Source organism: Schistocerca cancellata, chromosome 1 (genome assembly GCF_023864275.1).
Source record: "Schistocerca cancellata isolate TAMUIC-IGC-003103 chromosome 1, iqSchCanc2.1, whole genome shotgun sequence".
In the NCBI taxonomy this organism is placed as follows: Eukaryota; Metazoa; Arthropoda; class Insecta; order Orthoptera; family Acrididae; genus Schistocerca; species Schistocerca cancellata.
In genome coordinates, this window is record NC_064626.1 from 368,355,105 (window position 1) to 368,380,142 (window position 25,038).

Below are 25,038 nucleotides of genomic sequence, written 5' to 3' on the forward strand. Positions count from 1 at the left end.
CCTTCTCTTCTTCAAAATTATAATTGCAGTCTGGTTTCTGTAGTTTTAAATAACCTTTTGCTCCATTTATTTTATTCTTACTACCTTCAAAATTTCAAAGAGTGTGTTCCAGTCAACACTGTCAAAATCTTCCTCTAAATCTACAAATGTGATATCTAGGTTTGCCTTTCTTTTGAGATGTAAGTCATAGACCCAGTACTGCCTCCCATGTTCCTACATTTTCCATAGGTTAGCTTCAATAAATTTTTCCATTCTTCAGTAAATAATTTGTCAATATTTCCCACCCATGATGTATTACACTGATCGTTCAGTAATATTCACTACTATCAGCTCCTGCCTTGTTTGGAATTGGAATTATTACAATCATCTTCAAATCTGTGGGTATTTCATCTGTCTCATACATCTTGTGTAGCAAGCAGAATAATTTGCATGCTATATTCTCCCAATGATCTCAAAAACTCAGAGAGTATCTTATCCATTCCAGGTACCTCATTTCAAATTGATCTTTCAGTGCTCTGTTAAATTCTTCTTCACAGTATCATATTTTCCAAATAATTTCCATCTGCTTCCTCTGTATTTTCTATGCCTTTCAGCCATCCCTTCTTTGCACAGTACTAGCTTACACTCTGAGCTCTTAACATTCATAAAGATTCTCCTTTGTTCTTTAATTTTCCTGTAAATGTCTTTTCCATAATCATGCATGCTTCTATAGATTTGCATTTATCGTCTAGCCATTCCTGGTCTGTGATTTTACACTTCCTGTCTGTATTGTTTTTTAGATGTTTGTATGCTCTTTTGTCTGCTTCATTTTTATATTTTCTCCTTTCAGATTGACAGTGTTGGAACTGAAAATGTTGATTACGTACAACGTTTTGAATTTAAAAAAGGAATTATTTCAACACATTACTTGCAACAATCTAAATAAATCAATAAAACAATACTTATCTGAAATTTCATATTTAGTAAAACTGACAGTTATAAGGAGTGTTCAAAAGAAAAGATATGAAATGTCATACAACCAAATTGGTTGAAATTTGTATATGTTGCTTTGGGATAACATAGCGAGACATCTAGGGACTTGAATGTAGTGTCGTCACCTCCCCATAAAAAATTCAAAGCTCTGGTCTCAGCAGGCCACATGAAGCTCACCGTTTTTTTTGACATCCAAGGAGCGATACTCATTGAATTCCTCAAGCACAGAAAAACTATTAACAGTGGCGTGTACCGCGAGAAGTTCCATATGCTACACAAGTCCATCATGAGCAAACAGCCTGGGCTCTGCTTGGAGAGAGTGGTTGTGGTCCACAGTGACATGCAGCCTCATGTCTCCATCTCACATAAAGCATAATGGCCAAGTTCTAGTGGGAGCAGCTTGTGCATCCACCCTACAGCATAGACACATCATCCTGCAAAACCCTGCCAACTTACACGTATTTGGTCAACTAAGAAAACATATCAAAGGGAAGTGCTTCAACACAGATGATGAAGTGAAGGACAGAATGGAGGACTGGCTCCCATCACAGCCACAAGAATTCTAGGAACACGAAATCCTTCAGCTCGTGAAACAGTGGGACAGCTGCACTCAGGCCTCTGGTGATTACTTTTGAATAAAAACTTCAGTTGTATTCACAGTGTTATTTCGTACCATTTCTTTTGAACACCCCTCATACTACAAAGGATACAAAATGAATAGGTATGCAAACAGTGACCATGAAAGGGGAGGGGGAGAGAGAGGGGTGAGGGGGAGGGAGAGAGGGAGGAGGGGGGGGGAGAGAGAGAGAGAGAGAGAGAGAGAGAGAGAGAGAGAGAGAGAGAGAGAGAGAGAGAGAGAGCATGGGGTAATGGGGATGGGGACATGGGTAGAAAAAGGAACAGAATGCTGGCAGAGGTGGAAAAATGAAGTGCACATTGTATGAAAGGTTAAAAGTTGTAATAACAGAATACAGGTGAATCTGACATGCACTTCGTGAAGACACACTAAATAGCAAAGCGTGAAGAAACCCTTGCTTTTTATCTTGATCTGTGGACTTAGCTCACACAGTTATTGGAATTCCTGATATGTTGACAGAACAGACCTAGTTCTGTAAAAAGCAAGCAAGTTTTGACAAAGTGCCTAGTAATTAGCAGAGGCTAGGAGCCTGTGCTGGGGGAAGAAAGTAAGAAAGAAAAAAGCTGGGCTCACGGCAAGCCTGAATAACAGCTGCAACAGAGTTTCCAAATAAGTAGTCACTGGATCTAACTGTTTGTTCTGAACCAAATGAGGTGATGCAGTTGTTAGCACACTGAACTTGCTTTAGTAGTGTAACTGTTCAATCTGCATCCAGCCAACCAGATTCTAAATGGTTCCCTAATTTTCCTAATGGTTGCTTAAAAAGGAGACAGCTGATTTCCTTTTCACTCTGTGAAAAATTCCATGGTTGTGCTCTACCCAGAATGACCACAATGGCGACAGGACGTAAAACCCTAATCTTCCTTGCGCCCTTATAATTTGTTTCAGAATAATGAGAAGCAAAATTTAATTAGGGGGAAGGTCAGACTGATGTTCGAGATTAGACTGGTGTGAAGAAACGCAATTCATTAAAATTTATGATTAACTGACTAAGAGTGTAAAAGAGAAAGAGATATGAGGGACAGGGGACCTGTTGTGAAGAAAAACCCATTACATGATGTAACAGAGAAAACAAGGATTAAAAATTCAAAAGGAACTAAAAGCTTATGAATTTATGCATTTATAAAGAGCTCTGAATTTAAACCATTTTAACTACCATTTCATGCATTTTTATTAATTAACATAATTCATTTTCTGTCAATCCATATATCTTTCCTAAAAAAAAAAAAAAGAAAAAAAAAAGTAAACAAGCTATGTCCACATTCTGATGAATAGAATCTGTGACAGGACTGATCAGGACATCCTACCTCATCCTGACCCTCTTTTGCTGCAATGTGTAATGGTGTGTAAAGATCCTTGGTAGTGGCATCAACTGCTGCACCATGTTGTAGTAACAACATAACAATATCAGTATTTCCCAGACGTGATGCCACATGGAGTGGGGTTTGCTCTTCCTGTAAAAGGTCAAGGATTGTTTCACTTTTCTTGAAAACAGAATAAATGTGCATAATTTATATTCTGTAAAATATTTCATATTTTTAGATAACTGTACTTCTGTGTGATAAATTAATAACTAAAGTGACATTTATTTCTAATTACTGTATTGTGATAAGCAAAGAAACCATAAATTATACAAAATATACTGTATTAACTACACAAAACACTTTTTAGCCTTTTTTGTAAACTTTATTTCTACTGTACAACACAGGTTTCGGGTTGTAAGCACCAGTACACAGCTGTTTCCAAAGATGGGAGATGAGCAAAGATAAACAAATCAGCCTCTTCATCTATCAATTTGTGACTTCAACTTTGTTTAAAAGTTATCTCTGTTGACAATTCTGAAAGTTATCTATGTATTTTACAAAATTCATCAGGACAGCATATAAAAAACCATGAATGAACATACATCTTATTTTGTCAAAAGATTATCTGATCTGATTCTATTTAATAACTGATACTGATTTTCATGTAAAGAATGAAATACACATACTACATTACAATGGGCACTAATATCAATGAGCTGATGAGTTCAGTTCATGAATCACTACAGTAATAGAACTTTTTAGATAATTACCGGTAAAAAAAACTGGAGGAGGGTAAGAGAAGTGAAACACTTCGGCAAAAAGTTTAAGAAGTTGCATTTCTGGGCATTAAGACTCATACACAGGAGCTGCCTGTTTTTGAATGACACTAGTTGGGAACTATTAGTTTTTCATTACCAGTATACTAAAACAAAAATGTCATTTCAGCATCTTAGTTTTGTTTCCTCCATAAAAATAAACAGATAAAAATAATAAAAAATTAAAAAATATTCAATTGCAATAAGACCATTCTCTCTTACTCTGATGATTTTATGCAGAAAATATTCACTCCAGTCGCTATAAATACAAAGAAAATAAGATTTGTGAATAACTTTTCACACAAGCAGATACATCCATTCCATATAAAATAATAAATCTTAAGCTGATTTGTATCCAATGAAAATCATATTCACTGAAGATATCGTTGCCCTGCAGAAACTACATCCTTGTATTCGTATCCCACTGCTACAAGTAGTCTACTATGCCTTAATACATACACAGACATGTAACCACTATATCTGCTTTTAAAATATGCAAGTCAGCAGCAACACTATTAAGCAACACTTCATTGTCCATTGCAATTAACTCTATTGATACAGCAGTTTTCCACGAATTGTGGTACTCAATGAGTATCTCTGACATGGTGGCAAATTAATATCTCACTGTGGGAATTACCTCAGAGATGGAATTATTCATGTGTTGGAAACCAGTGACCTATCCACAATCAAATGGTGCTTCTTGCCCCTGGTATGCTCATAGCCACATAGACACTTGGTACAGGGAGTGACAACATCTCAGTCAGGTAATCCACTGAACTATTTCATTCCCTGTGGCTAACGGAGCACGCTTTCTCCAACACAGGGCCTATCTCTAACTGACTGCACACAAACATATATTTTCCACACAATTTACATCAAGCAGCTAATAAAAACACAGTAAAATGAATATAATTCATTAACACTGAACATCAACGTATAACTGATTCCAAGCACACGTGTAGGTAAAGGCCACACAAGTGGTTGGGTAAATACCCAAGAAAAAAAAATTGTAGTTAATAATGTCAGTTTTGTGAACTACATGTGAAAACACTCATAAAATGACTCCACTGATTGGACTTCTCAGTCTGAACACTTACCCTAGCCTTGGCATCTACTTGAGCTCCATTCCGTAACAATATCCTGATTATGTCAGTCTGATTTGCTCTGGCTGCTAGATGCAAAGGAGTTTCTCCTCGAACTGTTGGGATGTCGGGGTTTGCATTATGTTGTAGAAGATAAATGACTATATTCATACAGCCCATGAAACTTGCCACATGAAGAGGTGTCAAACCAGACTGAAATATAGTGATCAAAAGTTACATATTACTCAATTATAGCCAAAAAAAATTCTGCTTAGATTCACTGGAAAAAATAAATGAATTTCAAACATCAGAGCAATTTGCATATGCATAAAAATTATATGATAATTATTTGATGACACACAGTGACAGTTCATGCACAACGAATACAGTTGCAAAAAAGAAAATTCATCCTAAATCTCATTTGTCAACTGTATCATACTGACAGTTGCATACAGTTATAATCTATTATTGGTGACTGAAAAGTACAGCAAACTCAATAAATCCATGTATCTAGTTACAATTGTGCACGCTAGGGTAATTTCAATTGAACTGGTTCTCTCTTGAAAAACATTTCAAACAAACTAATTGAGTGGGTGTATTAAAAGTTAGTCATATCACTTCTTCTCTGGTGTCAATGCAATGTTAATCATTTACCATAAACTGTGCACAACTTCATGGTCACAATAATGATTAATTCTTACTCAGGCAGCTGGTGACATAAAATTTCAAAAATTTCTAGCAGGTTCCACAACTGCTGTCACATGACAGAACAAAGTCTATTTACTTCTCCTCTTGTATCTGAGAAATTGGGATAATAATAAACATCAAACAACCTTGCCAACCTTGCTAAGACTACAATATTGAATATGTTGCCCAATGATTTCTCATACCACTTTGGAAAAAAAAAGATTTGTGCAAATATTAGTTATCTACCTCCAATTAAATATACACAAAAGAACTTTTTAATGTAAATACAAACAATGGAGCACTTTATAATAAGTTTGAACAATCTGCTTATAACTAGAACTTTAAATCATCTCAAGGAAATGAAGTATGTCTGTACCAAAAAGAACTAAAAAGCATTACCTCTGTTGTAGCTTCAATTGAGGCATTGTACTTCAAAAGCAGTTCAACAAGTTTTATCCTGTTTTTCTTGCATGCAATATGCAGTGGTGTGAAGCCATTAAGGGCACGGGCATTTGGATCAGCCTTCCGGTCTAGAAGCAATTTGGCAACACGAACATGACCACAGTGCGCAGCAACATGTAATGCTGTCAGGTAGTCCACAGTCACATCATCCACGGGAGCCCGATGATATAGGAGGATTCGAGCCGCATCTACATGATCTCCTTGTGCTGCCATATGAAGTGGTGCAAGACCATTCTAAAGCATAAACATTGAATAATTGTTATAGGTACCGACAATAATGTGTGTACTTCTTACACAACAACAGACGTAAACTAAAATAGATTAAATTTACTGGTACAGTCCATTTAGGACAGCATTCAGGGGCTTGTCAACAGACTGCTGCTTCATTCTCTGCATGAATAATTACTGGGTGGCTATATTAGAGTCGCGTCTGCTGAATACATCAATTTTCTGATTGTTATTGCTATCTTACAAAACAAGAACCACTACAACTTTTCAAGATATCACTCAGGATTGAAATTTGAGTTCTTCTTATGGAGACCTTTCAGGCACAAAGATAAACGCAATAATTATAACAGAAACAGACAATTTAGGTTGAGAAAAGAGTAATGATCAAACACAATCTCTGTACTCAATCTCTACAAACAATATAGACAATTAAACTTTGCTGTTGAATGTTAATTTCTGCAAACAAAGATTCAAACCCTGAACAGAGATTGGGCAGTAACTCTCACCTGAAGGAAAACACTAACACTTGTATACTGCATTCAGACTCCTAGCCGTCAAATTTTACTGTAACTTCTGGCAACTTTTATGTAGTTGTACATCTATCTCAACTCACACTTCCAATTAGTATTTCCCTTCTGTGCTACTTGCACTGCTATTTTACGTGGCTTTTTAAAAACTGAAGTGGTGCATGTTTTTAGTTCAAGTAGATAAACAGAGTATTGTGAAGCTATAAAATTGTTTGCTTTGGATGTTTTATGCCCAATAAAAATTTGTCTACCTGATGAATGCTAATAACAAAATTTATAGCTTGAAAATGTTTTGAGTGCAGTGTAGATAAGTATTTTGTAGACCTCCCAGACAAAAATGAAAAATATCTTCCCTCAGGACACCCACCTTAGTCTTCGAACGTATAGGAGCTTTGTTCTCTAACAACAGATCCACGACCTGATCATGTCCAGACCTAGCTGCACAATGTAGTGGTGTCAGCCCATCTCTAGTTTTCGCTTCAATATTGGCTCCCTTGTCGATCAATAGCGACACCATATTAATCTTCCCCCACTTACAGGCTACATGAAGTGGAGTGATGTTATGCTGAAACAGAAGATACATCACATCTAAGTCAATCTTCATAAAATATGAAAACAGTATTTCAAACAAAATATCACCAAATATTTATATCAAATTTTAGTTTTAGAATAAACTACTCGCTTCTGTGCAAGGAGTGCTGTCTTGATTTTCTTTTGCCTTCAATTTCATAACATGTGTAAAAGTAACAATCTTAAAGGTTTTAGGAGGGATTTAAAATTATTTACCTTAGCAGAGTAGTTCACATCAGCCCCTTTTTCATACAGCAAGTTGGCAATATTTTCATTTCCATAATGAGCTGCAATGTGCAGTGGTGTGAATCCACTTTTGGATGTGACATCAGGATTATGATCGTTCTGAAATTATGAAGTTAGTTTAATACACAGAACACATCAAAACTTTAAAACCATATAAATACACTAAATGATTCGAACTCTTATATTTTGTAGTAAAATGAAGTATACCTAAACCAATGTTTTCTGCACCCAGTTTATACTAAAATTCTGTTAGCATTCACCACTAAACAAGCTTATAAAACTGTTCAAGGAAATCCCATAATGTGTTTATCATTTTATCATAAAGCTATTATATTACTGTAACTATTCAGTCAAAACGTGTGTTCTTAAACTGGTAGAGCAGTTAACATTTTCAACCATATCTTACATGTTTGTACAATTTTTCTCATACAGACATCTTGACAAAGTGTTTCACTCTTCGAGAAAACTTCAACATGAACATGACTACTCTACAATTTATACACAAGTTCCTGGCAAGACAATTCACCGAACTTACATGTACATTTTCAACAAATCTAATTGTGTTTGAGGTTCAAGAATTTGAGGTGTAAAAATATTATTTCTTGCAAAAAAACAAGTAAAAAAGCCTTGTTGTTTTTTATGTATTTCTTTACACTTTCCTTTATAAATATCTATGACATCTATGTAATTTTTACTTTTACAGCACACTAATTAATCATACCTGTAACAGAAGGGCTGCTGCTTTGCAGTCATCCTTCTTTGCAGCTATGTGAAGGGCAGGGAGGCGCACTTTACCCCTTGTGTCATTCTCAAGAAGTACAGCGACAACTTTATCATGGCCCTGCTGCATTGCAACAGCCAATGGAGTGAAACCATCCTGTAATGTACATGTGACAGGTTTTATTTCTGTTCCAGCAAATTACTTCGTTTCCTACATCCAGAATATCATTGCCCACATACCTACAAGATAGTTTCCCCAAAACAGAGTTAGACCAACAGCAGTAACTCTTACTGCAAAATTTCACAGGAAGAATCAAAGCAAGATGACAAGACTGATAGTATAATGATGGTAGCAAGAACAAAACAATACAGACAGGGACTGGCATGATAAGAGGCAAATGAAAAAGAAAAGAACAAAAGTTGGCAGCACTGGATGCTGGAAGAACATGTTATACTATAGTGGTTGAAACAATATGCATCCTCTCGGTAATGTACAGAATATTCACTAAAATTATCACCAATCAAAGGAACAAGCTGTGTTTGGAAGAGGATTTAGCACAAAGGAACACTTGCAAGCTATGACTGAAATTACAAAACGGAATAATAAATATCAATTAGCACTTTTCCTTGGATTAACAGATTTTGAGAAAGCTTTAGACTGAGATTCAACAAAGGCTGAACTTGCAGACATTGAGAAAAAGGACACTGACTCAAAATATGTTAGCATATTGATTATATACCTCCCGGCTACATGTTCCATCAGACTTCATTAAGTGAGTATGAAATTCACAATTGCAAACAGAGTCTGGTAACGCAATTCCTTAAGACCAAAACTATTCTCAGCCATGCAAGGAAGTTTTCAGACCCTTAAACTTTGAAAATAAAGAAGAACCATCCTTTAATAAATCATGAACCACCCTCATTTTACTGATGGCAATGGACCATTTGCCTCAAATGTAGATAAATGTCAGCAACGAAATCAAGACCTTCATAAATTAAATATGAAAGTAGACCTGAAAATCAATTACAATATGACTGAATTAAGGTATAACCACCACAGTATAAATCAGCAATGAAGTCAGTTGATGAGTTTGTTCAACTGGAGCAGGTTTAGATGGATATAATAAGAATAACAGAAGAGTAAAAATGACTTCAAGTGTTACACAGCTTTCAAAATAAGCTTACGCTGTGTCTGAAACAGAAAGTTTACAAACAGTGTGTATCACAAACTTTGATTTACAGCAGTGACAATGGCCTTTTAATGTGAAAAACATTCAAAAATTGAAGGGCTGAGCAGCAAGCAATGGAGAGATGCACTCTGACAATTACAACAAGAAACAGGAAAACAAACAAATGGATAAGACAATAAAGTGCAGCGGAAGATGTACTTACGATTGTTGTAAAAATTAAATGAAGGTGAGTGGAATACACAGTCAATATTGAATGGTCAATAGACCAAGGAAGTTCTTTGATGGATTTCAAGGGATAAGAAAAGACAGAGTAGATGGGCTAGTGGAAAGTGGTTAGGTGGCATTAGAAAGCAGGTTGGAGAATCACCTACACATGTAACTGAAGACAGTAATTCAGCAGTGGTTGTCACCTGGCTAATAATGAAGCTGTTTTCCGTTTTCCTTGTGAATAGTACAGAATTAATTACTCATAATAATAAAGTAAAATACGTATTTTTTGTGGCTAAATACCTCTGTGGCAAGACTCTGGTTGGCTCCTTTGCTTAGAAGGAATTTTACAACACCATCATGATTTTCTTGAGCAGCCATGTACAATGGAGTGAAGCCATTCTGCGACTGTGCATTGACTGCAGCTCCACTCTTAACCAGCAGTTTCACTACCTCTTCCTGCCCAGCTGAAACAAACAAATAAGAATAATAGTAATGAGAATGGATGGATCTGAATGGAAAATATACGTTTAAAAGAAAATTCCACTCTCCTTGCAGACCAAGTTTTGGATGGTGGACAGGTATAACAAATAAAACATTATCACAAAAAATGAGCTTCTAATCACTGTAAATAACCATCTACACTAGCAGAGATATCTGCAGTCAGTCAGCATCTACTATGATGGGAAGAGTACAACAGATGCCAGATGGCTATGGCCAGGAAACAGCCACCACGAGTTTGGACCTCTGCAACCACCGAATCATCATCCAACACCAAGTCCTCTTCCCAGAACTTGGCACCTTTCTACCAGTGAACCACCTCCAGGCTCACTCCAGCAGTAGCCAGATTCCTGTCCTAGGGGGAAGCAAGTAGATCATGACCGGATAAAGTACAGCCGCCGCCCTCCTACGCTGGTGGGGCTGCCTTGGTATCTCGCACCTTCGCTCGCAGGTGAGAGTTCCTCTTGTGGCGGCAGTAATCCCCTATGAGATTTCAGGCAGGCTTCTGCACTGCTGCCACAAGTAGCCATGCTACATCTAAGAGGAGTGTGCACGACTCCATCGTGCTAGGTGCTAAAGGGGGCATGGCCACTATGCTGCAGTATTACTAGTATAATAGCTCGAATGTCAACAAAATATTTTACTTTTTGATATTGTTTCCCTGAGGAATGATTGCCCTCCACCCTCACCACAATTCACCACCACATTCCACCCCAAACACACAAGTGCCTCTTCATCCTGAGCCACTTCATTACATTAATTATATTATATTTCCAACAAAAGAAAGTAAGGGAGCTTCATAATGAACATTCACTGACAAACCATCAACTCTTCTGCTCACAAAGCAAAGATTGGTTGAAAAAAGTTCTGAAAGGCTAACACCCACTTTAAATCTGGGGTCTCACACTTTTCCAGAGTGTCTTCCATATATTATGCGAACTCTTAACTCTTTTCTGTCTCTTGCTGTTACAACACATTCTTACAGCCATCAGGCTCCAAACAAAATTATCCAAGAGGTGGCAGGATTTGGAAATTTCCAGTTTTCCTATAACTGATTCTGTGAATTTGGGAGCTAAATTTGGACAGAAAGTATACTAAAAGATATTGTACATCAAATAACTGATAGTTTTAATTGAACATTTTTTGAAGGGAGATTACTTTGCTATATAAAAGGTACTTTGCTGATATAACCAAAGTACATATTTTTGTATTTCAGCCAAAAAGGCTGATAGAACATACAAACACACACACAAACACACACACACACACACACTCACTGGTGTGTGAGTTGCATTTGCGTGAGAATGTGTGTGTGTGTGTGCGTGTGTGTGTGTGTGTGTGTGTGTGTGTGTGTGTGTGTGTGTGTGTGTGGGTGGGTGTGTGTTTTTGTACGTTCTATCTCCAACAAAGGCCTTTTTGGCTGAAAGCTCATTTTCTGACAGTCCTTTTGTTGTGCCTATCTGCAACTCACATTAAAATCAACAACATGAAATTATATTTCAAGACAAAACTTCACACATCACATCAATCAACGTAATGAGTTTTTTTTCATAGTTGTTTTACATAATTTAAGTTTAAATAATTGTTTTCCAAAGCTACATTTTTAGGGACATTTGTGTGTAGTGTTACCTGGATAAGCGTTCAAAGAGATCATTGGGGGAAACCTCCCAAATCATTCTCAAATTGGATAGTACAAAGAACTCTTAACAACCTAGGACAGAACTTAGATGGTCGTTGTTTCCCAGTTTGACACATTATTTTGCAGCCATGAACACAGACTGCTGAATCTGTAATTCTATAACTGCGTCAAGAGCTGTGTTGCACTCCACACAGAGTTTGAGAAAGTCCTGATTCCTAAAAGATGAGAACCTTTCTACCTTGAAACTGTTCATTTTTTCCCACCTCTATTTTACTGATGCATTTTGGTCCACAGACGAAGTACAGATGACACACCTATGTTACCGCAAAACCATGCTACTGCAACCGCCTTCTCTTGTTCCATTCTCCCCCTTTGAGAGCATCTAAACATACAGCAGGGCCTTACAATTTCACATGCTGCCAACTTTCACAAGCATTTTCTTATTGTTTCACAAGATATCTCTATTTTTTATTTACTTTTTTACAAATGCTCCACTTCAAATTCAGGGAAAGCCAATGTAGGAAATTGAAGTAACACACACACACACACACACAAAGGTGTGCGAGTTGCATTTGCGTGAGTGTGTGTGTGTGTGTGTGTGTGTGTGTGTGTGTGTGTGTGTGTGTGTGTGTGTGTGTGTTTGTACATTCTATCTCCAACAAAGGCCTTTTTGGCTGAAAGCTCATTTTCTGACAGTCCTTTTGTTGCGCCTATCTGCAACTCACAATCTCCGCTATATGGTGGGTAACAACTACCCTTTTCATAATATTGTTACATCCCATTCTGGATTTTCCACTGTTGAAGGGTGAGTAGGGTTTAACATCCCATCAACATCAAGGTCATTAGAGATAGATACTACAGGAAAGACAGTGTATCATATACAGTCTTATTCTTAACACTCTAAGTGGGATGTTCCAAGGTAAAGCATGAAACATTACTTCTCCAACATACATCTCATGATACTGATGGTACAATCACAGTAACTGTGGTTACAGAGAGCTGTACCAAAAGGTGTTTTAATCACACAACATCCACGATACGAGGCAAAATAATTATGGCTCACTAAGTACCCTATGTCACATACATAGTGCAGATATAGGATAGGAATATTTACTCTGTCTTAGTAATTATGAAAATGGTAAATTGATCATATGAAAACATTACAAATTCTAGACTAAATGTAACTCAATGTTTTAAGGTTAAATTTATTCAATGAGTGAATATTTTAATTCATTAAGAGCCACGTAACATTTACCAAGTGATGCGATATGAAGAGCTGTGTTGCCTTTCTTCGTGGCTGCATCAACAGTTGCTCCTCGTTTGAGTAGCTCTGATACAATTTCCAAATGGCCATCTTTTGCTGCTAAGTGGAGAGCATTTAGTCCATTCTGCAAAACAGATAATAAAATGGTATCAGAATCAAAGTACTAGTAAGAAATGCTGGGAGGGAGAAAACATCCTTAAAGGTCTTAAGGAACACTTCCAAAACAGAGATATAATAAGTAATGAGATGAATTAAGCTAACCAGTAACTGAATAGAGGAATTGCTGAGAGGTTGATACTAAGGTAAGAGCGCACTTCCTACTGCTCCAACACAACAAACTACACTAAAAATGATGCATTTTAGAGAGCTCTTTAACATGGTATATCATTGAAACTGCATATTTTTGTAATACACAAGTATAAATATGAAAGGCACAAAATATGGCAAGTTATCATTGCAGGCACTGAATTCGAATGGCGGCTTTTCGATTTGCTTCTAAGGCGATTCCTCTAATCACCTTCTTTCTGTCAGATGATCAGAGCATAGAATAGGACATGTGATCTCGTCAGCCAATCATAGTATATATTCTTCCTTGTCACACATATTTAGCTGTTTCTGAAAGAAACCTGGTTGTGATGACAGACTGATCTGTGGCTTAGCCCAAGGCCTAGGTTAGGTTGGAAGGTGACAGTTTGGTTCAAATCGTTCAAATGGCTCTGAGCACTATGGGACTTAATTTCTAAGGTCATCAGTCCCCTAGAACTTAAAACTACTTAAACCTAACTAACCTAAGGACATCACACACATCCATGCCCGAGGCAGGATTCGAACCTGCGACCGTAGCGGTCATGCGGCTCCACACTGTAGCGCCTAGAACCGGGTGACAGTTTGGTTTCACCACCACACCACCAACGAATGGGGGAAGGGGGAAAAGGGGGGGGGGCGCAGTGGTGGCCCTGTTGTGGTGGCAGACTGATTTTCTGCTTTGCCCGAGGTCTAGTCGACTGGTTGACTATACATTATGTCCTGTGCTGTGATTGACTGACCGAAGTTTTTTGTATTCATACAAGCATATTAAGAAAATAAGTAATTTCAATAACAGACTGCAGCAAAGATCTCTCTAAAACGAATATTTTTAGTGAAGTTTGTTGTGGCACAATGGCATGAAATGTGACTTTTCTATATAAACCCGTTACCGATATTTGTATCCAATCAAGGGTTTTCCCATATCACAGAACTGCTTTCAGTAATATTCACTACATTTACGAAAGTTTTGTCAATAAAATTGCTAAAATCGGTTTTTGGTCACTACATTTTGCCGAACAGAACCTTACTACTGTTCTCCTCTATTTGTTAGCGTTATGCATTTGCACAGTCCACTATCAACCTAGTGTCTTGACGAATTATGCTGTTCATTTCGCACATACAGCACTGCCGGTATGTATTTCGCTAGATGTTGCAACACATTTTGCGAAATGTGTACTGTTACAAGCGCAATAAATTTGTAGTTGGAGTACCACTTTTCCTCTCAGAAGTAAAGTGGTATAAATCAAGAGTTTTACCACTCCCCTTATAACTGTTTTTGGTGAAGGTGAATACCTGAGAAGGAATACGCTGTCTTTTAATCCCCATAAATGCAGTTTGTCTATAAAATATAAACATAATGTGATACAGTAAATGTGAGTCTGCACTTACTGCTCCCATTATGCACTTTTCTCTCACAAATTCAGTTAAAATAATTGTTTTATTGTTGTTAATTACTGGAATGCTAGCTACCGAGCTCTCTAATAGTTCAGCAGTGCGTTCATCTACGGATCATACATAAATTGTTGTTTCTAAATGCCGAAATTTCTTCAAATGTAATTCTTGTCATGTTGATATATCAAGAGGCTTTATAACTGAGCATATCTGTTTACTCGATTTCACCGTCCACATCATCTTCTTCTGCCAAAGGGTCAACATGTCAGATACCTCAACCGAACTTGCAGTTGTCAGCTGGTTGAAGACAGCATGATGCATCGGAGGGATGTAAGGGAGAAGTGTCATCATGTCCTTCCCTTTTGTCTCGGTGACAAGACGGACAGCATTGTTGAGAGAGATGAACTTTATGGTTTCAGTATTTAATGTGAGACATCGCTACTTGATTCGTGTAGGCTTTATCCTAGACTTCAAAATGGAGAGTAAACTTCCCTTACAAAGACAATTTCTGCTTTAATGAGATCTGTATATAACAAATCTAAAGAAAGAAAAATGCTAATAGTTATAGCACTGCTACAATACCTTTTTGATTTTAGAGCGTAAATAAACACGCAAAACAACAAAGAAAAACATGACTATGAGAGGAAGAATCCATTTGGAGCTCCAAGTGGTTCCTGTGGGAGTTATCGTTATACCACTTCTCCACAACAAATTTCCGTGCATTGTGAGTAAACTGAGGGGTATGGCTCAAAAACTAAAATTTTTTCACTTACGCCACTTTGGTTCTCAGCGGCTCATATAGAACGGTGATACTAACGGGCAAGTCCCGCCCTATATTTACTTCAAAAATAAAAGAAAAGCCGCCTCGGTTGATTGAGTCCTTTAATTTCCAATACCATCTGGCCACGGTAACTTGACGATTCGCGTGGTGGCTGCTGAGAATGGCCTAGCCCCAACATTACAGCTGTACAGCTGAGAGGTGGTAAGTGCAAGGCACCGTCTGCTGCTTGCAAGAATACTAGCACCATTACCCTTAACAATGTATACATTACCACTTCACATCTACGGGCAGCTGAACGTTGGCAGCGCACAGAGACAAGCGAATATCTCTCAACCAGTGCACACAGTTTCTCTGCTTGTGCCAGCACAAACGCAATCGTATCCAAATAATAGTAAGTGCGAGTATTTCTCTGGCACACTTTTCTGGTCGTTTTCTGCAATTTTTCGGTGTGTTTCGTGACTTATATGAATAATTTCATAACATAACATCACCGGTGCGTGCAAGCTTATAGTAGGAAAGTAATCATAATATATTACAAGAAATCATACGTAACGAATCAGTAAGACGTAATTTAACTTGATAAATAGCTGTTTCCGAAACTAGCCAAGGAAATTTTTATTTTTTCGTTATATCATACTTAAATAAATTTCTTGTACTTACGTTAAGCAATTATTCAATGTCTGAACAAAGGATACTGCTAATTACGTAAGACAAATAATACAGCCATTGTAATCTTTTTATTTCAGTTCCTGGATTTAAAAAAACTGCTAGAATGAGTGATGGAAGAAAGCGGCTTAGTGGAGATGAGGATAAAAAGAAGGCCAAAATGAAATAAGAAGAACAAGGAGAGATTATCTGCGAAACGATACAAATTGACAGTTTTTAAAAGTGGAGGCGGAAGTAGTGATGAACGACCAAGAACTTCAGTAACGTCCACTAATACAATATAATCTGGAAAAGATGAAACGGATTTGTACTCCGCAGCCCACAACAACAACAGTCATCTGTTGAACAACCTACTTTTGAAAAAATGAATATTTATATTTTTGACGAAGAGGCACTAGAGGAATCATCAATAAATACAACAACTGAAGGTGCGTCTCAGAAGCAGACGTTAAGTAAAGACCAAGTACAAATAACATTAAATCTAAACAAAGCTCCTGCTTTATGGGAAACCAACGATACCTTGAGGGAGATTATCGCAAGGTACGGCTTCGATCAAGACTAGTCTTGTGACTTCTTTGAAGGTGAAAAAAATGCGCGAATAGCCTCATTTCTTGCCACTGAGTATCTTCCAGAGAAAAATGAAAAGTCATGAAATCAATGACCGAAATTGGCTGATTTATTCTGAATGTAAAAGATTTGTGTACTGCGGGCCCTGTTTGGCATTCAGCCCGTTGGAGAATAAGACTCAGTTTGAGAACAAAGGATTTAATGACTGAAAAAAAAAATGCAGAACACCAAGTAGCTTTGCGTGAAAACTCTGTGCGTAATTAACCTACTATCCTTAGTTTAAAAGTTTGAAGTGATATTGATGGCCGACTTGACAATTTTCTGCATGTCCAGATTGATGAAGAAATTACTTATTGGAGAAACGTTCTGAAGAGGTTTGTTGCCGTAGTGAAACGACTGTGTTCAAGACGCCTCGCTTTCAGAGGAAAAAAAAGAAAAGTTCGTTGACCCACACAATGGAAATTATTGTATAATTTTGGAACTATTAGCTGAATTAAATCGTTTTTTAGCCAACAAGGAGTTGGGATCAAGGATCTGGAAGCACTAGTTACTTACAACGAGAGTTTGCGATGAGTTTATTCTCTTGATGGGTCACAAAGCCTTAAAACAGATTGGAGACGAGATAAGAAGAAAGAAATATTTTCCCTTAATCATAAATTCAGCACCAGATATAGCATATATTGACCAACTTACCCACACATCAGATACGCTTTGGAACCAGGCGAACCGTGTGAAAGATTTCTCAAGTTTCTGCCCTCAGTGGGACATAATGCTGAAGAAATGTTTTCTGCCATTATTTCGGAACTGGGGATAAATACTGAAGACTGTCGTGGACAATCATATACACTCCTGGAAATGGAAAAAAGAACACATTGACACCGGTGTGTCAGACCCACCATACTTGCTCCGGACACTGCGAGAGGGCTGTACAAGCAATGATCACACGCACGGCACAGCGGACACACCAGGAACCGCGGTGTTGGCCGTCGAATGGGCATTTGTGCACCGCCGCCGTCAGTGTCAGCCAGTTTGCCGTGGCATACGGAGCTCCATCGCAGTCTTTAACACTGGTAGCATGCCGCGACAGCGTGGACGTGAACCGTATGTGCAGTTGACGGACTTTGAGCGAGGGCGTATAGTGGGCATGCGGGAGGCCGGGTGGACGTACCGCCGAATTGCTCAACACGTGGGGCGTGAGGTCTCCACAGTACATCGATGTTGTCGCCAGTGGTCGGCGGAAGGTGCACGTGCCCGTCGACCTGGGACCGGACCGCAGCGACGCACGGATGCACGCCAAGACCGTAGGATCCTACGCAGTGCCGTAGGGGACCGCACCGCCACTTCCCAGCAAATTAGGGACAATGTTGCTCCTGGGGTATCGGCGAGGACCATTCGCAACCGTCTCCATGAAGCTGGGCTACGGTCCCGCACACCGTTAGGCCGTCTTCCGCTCACGCCCCAACATCGTGCAGCCCGCCTCCAGTGGTGTCGCGACAGGCGTGAATGGAGGGACGAATGGAGACGTGTCGTCTTCAGCGATGAGAGTCGCTTCTGCCTTGGTGCCAATGATGGTCGTATGCGTGTTTGGCGCCGTGCAGGTGAGCGCCACAATCAGGACTGCATACGACCGAGGCACACAGGGCCAACACCCGGCATCATGGTGTGGGGAGCGATCTCCTACACTGGCCGTACACCACTGGTGATCGTCGAGGGGACACTGAATAGTGCACGGTACATCCAAACCGTCATCGAACCCATCGTTCTACCATTCCTAGACCGGCAAGGGAACTTGCTGTTCCAACAGGACAATGCACGTCCGCATGTATCCCGTGCCACCCAACGTGCTCTAGAAGGTGTAAGTCAACTACCCTGGCCAGCAAGATCTCCGGATCTGTCCCCCATTGAGCATGTTTGGGACTGGATGAAGCGTCGTCTCACGCGGTCTGCACGTCCAGCACGAACGCTGGTCCAACTGAGGCGCCAGGTGGAAATGGCATGGCAAGCCGTTCCACAGGACTACATCCAGCATCTCTACGATCGTCTCCATGGGAGAATAGCAGCCTGCATTGCTGCGAAAGGTGGATATACACTGTACTAGTGCCGACATTGTGCATGCTCTGTTGCCTGTGTCTATGTGCCTGTGGTTCTGTCAGTGTGATCATGTGATGTATCTGACCCCAGGAATGTGTCAATAAAGTTTCTCTTTCCTGGAACAATGAATTCACGGTGTTCTTATTTCGATTTCCAGGAGTGTAATAATGCTGCGAACATGTCTGGCCTGTTCAATAGCTTGCAGGCTAAAATTCAAAGCCAGTCACCACTTGCTTTTGTCGTTCCTTGCCCGGTCCGCTCTTTACACTTAGTGACAAGTACGGCTGCTGAATCTTGGGTCAAGAATTTTTTTTTTAAGTTCGACACAGCTGTACCAAAAATTAATGATTGAAATCGAGAAATTGAAACCGCTGAGAGGATGCATGTACAGGGTGCGGCAGAACCGACTAAGGAGTTTCTATCGTCGATTACCGCTGGGTCTGTGATGGGGGTAGGCAGTTGCACATGGTCTGCCTTTGTTCAGTGGTTGACCCCATTTCAGTAGCCAACATGATATGGTCTGGTGCACATAGTGGTTTTTCCGTTTGCGCTTATTATGAAAACAACAGATCTGTGATCGCTACTTTTTTGAGGAGGAAGGAGTGACCGTGACAGTGAACTCCACACGTTATGTTTCAATGTTGTAAAATTTTCTGCAACCCAGAATGGACGAGATTGTTGAAGAACATGGACTGGAGGTCTCGTGGTTCCAAAAGGATGGAGCTATTGCTCACACATCTCGAATTTCACTTGATGTTTTGAGAGAAATGTTCCCGGGACACCTCGTCTCTTTGAGGGGTGATGTCGGGTGGCCTGCGCGGTCACCAGATTTGAGCATTTGTGACTACTTTCTTTTGGGATATCTGAAGGAAAAGGTTTTCAAAAGCTGCCCTCACACCCATCCAGAGTTAAAAGAGCGGATTATTGACGAAATGAATCCCATACTTTACGATATGTGTGCAAGAGCTGCTCGAAACTTCAGGAATCGTCTACAACAATGTATTGATGCTAACGGCTGTCATCTTGAGGACATAATTTTCAAAACTAAATGAATGTAAAATGGTATATTGTACTAATTAAGAAAATAAAAACATTTTTTTCTCTATACACTCCGTTTTTTTCTTTTTTTTTCTTTTTTCTCCTTAAAATTGCTTAGTCGGTTCTGCTGCACCCTGTAGAAGTTAGAGACATTCATGGCACGAGTCCTTAAAACTCTGCAATCAATTAAGGATGACTACCGAAAAGCCTGTAGCGCGAAACGGACCCACTTTTGAATTTAGAAAAAATGGAAACGACGATAATGGTTGTCGTGTGGAATGTTTTTTTGGAAAAAATAAACATAGCGAATATTCAAATTCAGGCGTCTACCGTAGATTTGATCACTGTTGCCGATCTTTACGAATCTCTTTGCAAGTTTTTCGTAGCTGAAAGAGAAAATTTTAAGTATTTCGAAGTAAAGGTGACGGAATTAAGCGTGTCGACGCAGTATACAAAAGACATGCGGAAAAGACAACGGAAGAGAACGGAAATCTACAATGAAACAACCAGTGAAGAAATATGAATGATTGCGAATGATACTATCAGGGTTAACACATTTGTGTTCCTCATTGATAAGACTCGTATCCGTATTAATAAAAACGGCAGGAGCCCTATAACAGGTTCAATGACAAGTTTTCATTTCTCACCAAAATGACTTGATTTTCATCATCAACCCTTATGGAAAAAGCCCTTTTCTTGGAAGAATCTTAATGATTTAGTAACTGTCTTTGTTCAAGAATGCGTACATTTTCCATGCCACCTTTCTTCTGATAGAATTTTCGTAAAACCAGATTCTGGATCATTGAATAGTCTATCTTTGTCCCCGCGAAAACAGAACCTGCAAAACGTTTATCCAAACTTGGATACAACAGTTCGCATGGCTCCATGAATACCAGTGACGAATTGTACAGATGAGAGAAGCTTTTCTTACTTAAAAAGAGTGAAAAATGTTCCAAGATCTACACTATGTGATCAAAACTACCTAGACACCTGGCTGAAAATGCCTTACAAGTTAGCAGCGCCCTCCATCGGTAATGCTGATATTCAGTCTGGTGTTGGCCCATCCTTAGCCTTCAATTACAGCTTCCACTCTCGCAGGCATACATTTAATCAGGTGCTGGAGGTTTCTGGGGAATGGCAGCCCAGTCTTCACGGAGTGCTGCACTGAGGAGAGAGATCGATGTCGGTCGGTGAGGCCTGGCACGAAGTCGCCATTCCAAAACATCCCAGAGGTGTTCTATAGGATTGAGGTCAGGAATCTCTGCAGGCCAGTCTGTTACAGTGATGTCATTGATGTGTAACCACTCCGCCACAGGACGTGCAAACAGGTGGTGCCGGCCGGAATGGCCGTGCGGTTCTAGGCGCTACAGTCTGGAACCAAGCGACCGCTACGGTCGCAGGTTCGAATCCTGCCTCGGGCATGGATGTGTGTGATGTCCTTAGGTTAGTTAGGTTTAATTAGTTCTAAGTTCTAGGCGACTGATGACCGCAGAAGTTGAGTCGCATAGTGCTCAGAGCCATGAACAGGTGGTCGATCGTGTTGAAAGATGCAATCGCCATCCCCAAACTGCTCTTCAACAACAGGAAACAAGAAGGTGCTTAAAATATCTATGTAGGCCTGTGCTGTGATAGTGCCACGCAAAAAAACAAGGGGTGCAAGCCCCTCCATGAAAAACACGACCACACCATAACACCACCGCCTCCGAATTTTACTTTTGGTACTACACACGCTGGCAGATGATGTTCACCGGGCATTCGCCATACCCACACCCTGCCATCGGATCGCCACATTGTTTACCGTGGTTCGTCACTCCACACAAAGTTTTTCCACTGTTCAATCGTCCAATACTTAACGCTCCTTACACCAAGCGAGGCGTCGTTTGACATTTACCGGCGTGATGTGTGGCTTATGAGCAACCATTCAATCATGAAATCCAAGTTTTCTCACCTCCCGCCTGTCATAGTACTTGCAGAGGATCCTGATGCGGTTTGGGATTCCTGTGTGATGGTCTGGATAGATGTTCTGCCTATTACACATTACGACCCTTCTAAACTGTTGGCGGTCTCTGTCAGTCAACAGACGAGGTCGACCTGTACAATTTTGTGCTGTACGTGTCCTTTCACGTTTCCACTTCACTATCACTTCGGAAAAAGTGGACCCAGGGATGTTTAGGAGTGTGGAAATCTCGCGGACAGACATATGACACAAGTGACACCCAATCACCTGACCACGTTCGAAGTCCGTGAGTTCCACGGAGCGCCACATTCTGCCCCTCACGATATCTAATGGCTACTGAGGTCGCTCATATGGAGTAAGTGGCAGTAGGTTGCAGCACAATGCACCTAATATGAAAAATGTATGTTTTTTGGGGTGTCCGGATACTTTTGATTACACAGAGTAGTTTAAGAAAAGAAAAGCTAAGCGCCTTAGGACTTTTGTGCTTAGGGTCAGAATTAATGAATAAGATTTCATATGACGATGTAATTGGTGATTCTGAGAATAGAAAATCGCGCAAGAAGGTACTGCGAAACTTTTATAATTTAGTTGAATTTTATCTTCATCATCAGCCCGATTGTTACCAGGTAATTGAATATATTGCTTTTAAACTGTAAGTAAGCGCAACAGAATTATCTAATAGCGTTTACCGAACGTGCATTGTTGGTAGTATATGATAGAGCTTTTGTTAGCTCAGAAATATACTCAAAAACTAACTCTCCTGTAATCTGTACTAAATCGTTGTGTTGTGAAAATAATCTAGGAACTGACACATCGATCTTCTGGTTCACAATTATACTAACCACGGAAAAAGTGGTGTAATTAAGACGATAATGCACAAATCCTAATGTTACAGCTTCACTGACAAAAAAATCGTAATCAATGTGATTGTGAAGCATCGAATTGTAAAGGTCGGTAGGGGCGACAAAATTTGAATAGCCTACTCTCGGCAAATGTGTTAATCCGCCCTGACATATGGTAGCTTTTCTGCGGGAGACATGTGTGACAAAACCGTATTGCAAGGATAATTAAACACTGAGGCCACTGAAGGCATTACTTGCAGTAAGTAGTGTGGTGATCTCTGAGCTCCTCCAATATCTGAAAAATACATTTCTGCACTGGAACTGTCTTTTGCTACAACGATCCACGAAGGCATCCCTGCGTCATATTGTCTCTTCCTTTTATGACGTGCCGCTCTGCATCCCGCCGGTGTTCGGCAGTGACGTGTGACAACGCTTCGTGCATTCATTCCAAATCGTCTGGCAGTTTAAACACCTTGAAAATATAACGTAATTGGATAGATATATTAGCTTAAATGCCTTATTATTTCTCGCGACAAATCCGTTAATGTGGCCCTAGATCAGTTCTTTTGGGTTTGTATTGCAGTTGTATAGAGGCAACTGTAAATGTGCAACGTCTATATGGTGTGTTCGACGCTGTGCAAATTACTGTTTTCCATGTTTCCATGATGCCTATAACTCTGGTTCGTGTGAGACCACTTCTGTGTTGTAAAACAGATGTCCAAATAAAGAGTAACTGATTTTTCATTTTTGTCCTAAAAATTGATTTATTATGCTTTCTTAATTTAAGCAACCTTTATTAATAATCTTTAATAAAATATTAATTAATAATTTACATTTACACGGAAAACTGGAATTTTGCGTGAAGAAGATTAGAAACAAGACGACGTGTATTTTTCGATGTATATGATGATTAGATATGTGTTGATTATCATATATTGATAAATTTTACATTTAAAAGATAGAGGTGTGCCAAACTGAGCGAAAAATGGGAGATCAAAGTAGGATTTGAACCATCGATCCACGGCTTGTATGTTGTGCCGGACTATTTTCTATTAGTTCACATCCGTTTTTCATACGTTCTCGCATTTAATGTAGAGCTTCATGTTATAGCTTTTTACAGAATTGGTATTTAAGTATATTACATCTTGTAACGGAATGAGTAGGGCTTATATATTTCTGCTTTGAATGGTGCTGCTTCTTGCAATTGAGTATGCTTTTTATTCTTATTGACTAAGATATTCTCCCTTTCGAGTGCTAAAACTAAAACAGTAATTACCCAGATGTGTTCACATGTTAGTAACAGGTACTACAAAACAATATATTTTAACAGAAATCAATGTACTTCTGTCAGCCTCCCAGTCTAATGAAAACTTAAAAGCAAATAATACAGTGTCATGCTTTCATCATTGGATCTACTAGTGAATTCTGTACAACTAGAGTTAACTAAATGCAGTAGCATTCAGGACAGAGGAAGTACGTTCACATCACATCGGTGCCGTGCAGTCTCATGGCAGTATAAATGTGCACTTCGACGTAGAATATATTTGCTCAGTAATAGTAACTGGTACAACAACTAAGTACTCTGTCACGAATACTACAAACTAAACTCAATTGCAAGAAGCCACATCATTCAAAGCAGAAATACATACACATTCTACAACAAGATGTAATAAAGCTGAATCTGATCCTGTTAAAAGCTGCTGACATGGAGTTCTCTATTAAATGCGAAAAAGTACGAAAAACGGATGAGAACTAAATAATGTAGAATACGAGCAATATATTTACAATCTAGCGATTCACAAACAGATTATTGGCTAGCATAAATGTCTACAGAACAATATCCGAAAAAAACCCAGCTTGTTTATATGAAACGAAAATATGGAATCGCCACGGGGCTCTTCGGGTCGCAAGTTCGCAATGCTTTCAGAAGTTGGAAGCGATTAGAATGTATTTGAGTTATTTGCTATGCACTCTGTACCAGGTGCAGAACTATGAAACGGGAATTTGGTTGCAATAATTAGACGTCTGTTGTTTGAAACTGATAAACAATATTTTATTCAAAATAATCTATATTGCTATTTATACATTTCTCCCACCTCTCCGGCAGACTATGAATGCCACGCAAAAAAAGTTCTTCTTTTGAAGCGAACCAGTTAGCGAGACATTATCGTACATTTTCATAAGAAATGAAGCATTGTTCAGCGAGCGTGTCCCAGTGATGCAGACAGATGATAATCGGACGGAGCCAAGTCTGAAAAATAAGCCGCGTGCCCTAGTATTTCCCAACTGAACGCCTCGATCGTTTTCCTGACCCGTTTTGCTGTGTGTGATAGGGCGTTATCATGGA

At 39.3% G+C, this 25,038-nt stretch overlaps 1 protein-coding gene across 8 annotated transcripts in view; it reads right to left on the reverse strand.

Moving 5' to 3' along the window:
* LOC126174843 (ankyrin-2-like) overlaps positions 1–25,038 on the reverse strand; it is a 310,128-nt gene that overhangs the window by 152,373 nt on the left and 132,717 nt on the right. For 4 of the 8 annotated variants that reach the window (XM_049921257.1, XM_049921264.1, XM_049921291.1 and 1 more), the window contains 8 exons: positions 13,043–13,175; positions 9,951–10,114; positions 8,252–8,407; positions 7,501–7,629; positions 7,082–7,279; positions 5,897–6,193; positions 4,826–5,023; positions 2,917–3,063 (listed from right to left, as the gene is read on the reverse strand). In XM_049921257.1, the coding sequence (XP_049777214.1) occupies positions 2,917–3,063; positions 4,826–5,023; positions 5,897–6,193; positions 7,082–7,279; positions 7,501–7,629; positions 8,252–8,407; positions 9,951–10,028 (1,203 nt within the window). In that variant the 5' untranslated portion in view covers positions 10,029–10,114; positions 13,043–13,175. Of the gene's footprint in view, positions 1–2,916; positions 3,064–4,825; positions 5,024–5,896; positions 6,194–7,081; positions 7,280–7,500; positions 7,630–8,251; positions 8,408–9,950; positions 10,115–13,042; positions 13,176–25,038 lie in introns of those variants that run through there. The other 4 variants (XM_049921232.1, XM_049921273.1, XM_049921240.1 and 1 more) reach the window with 1 other exon arrangement.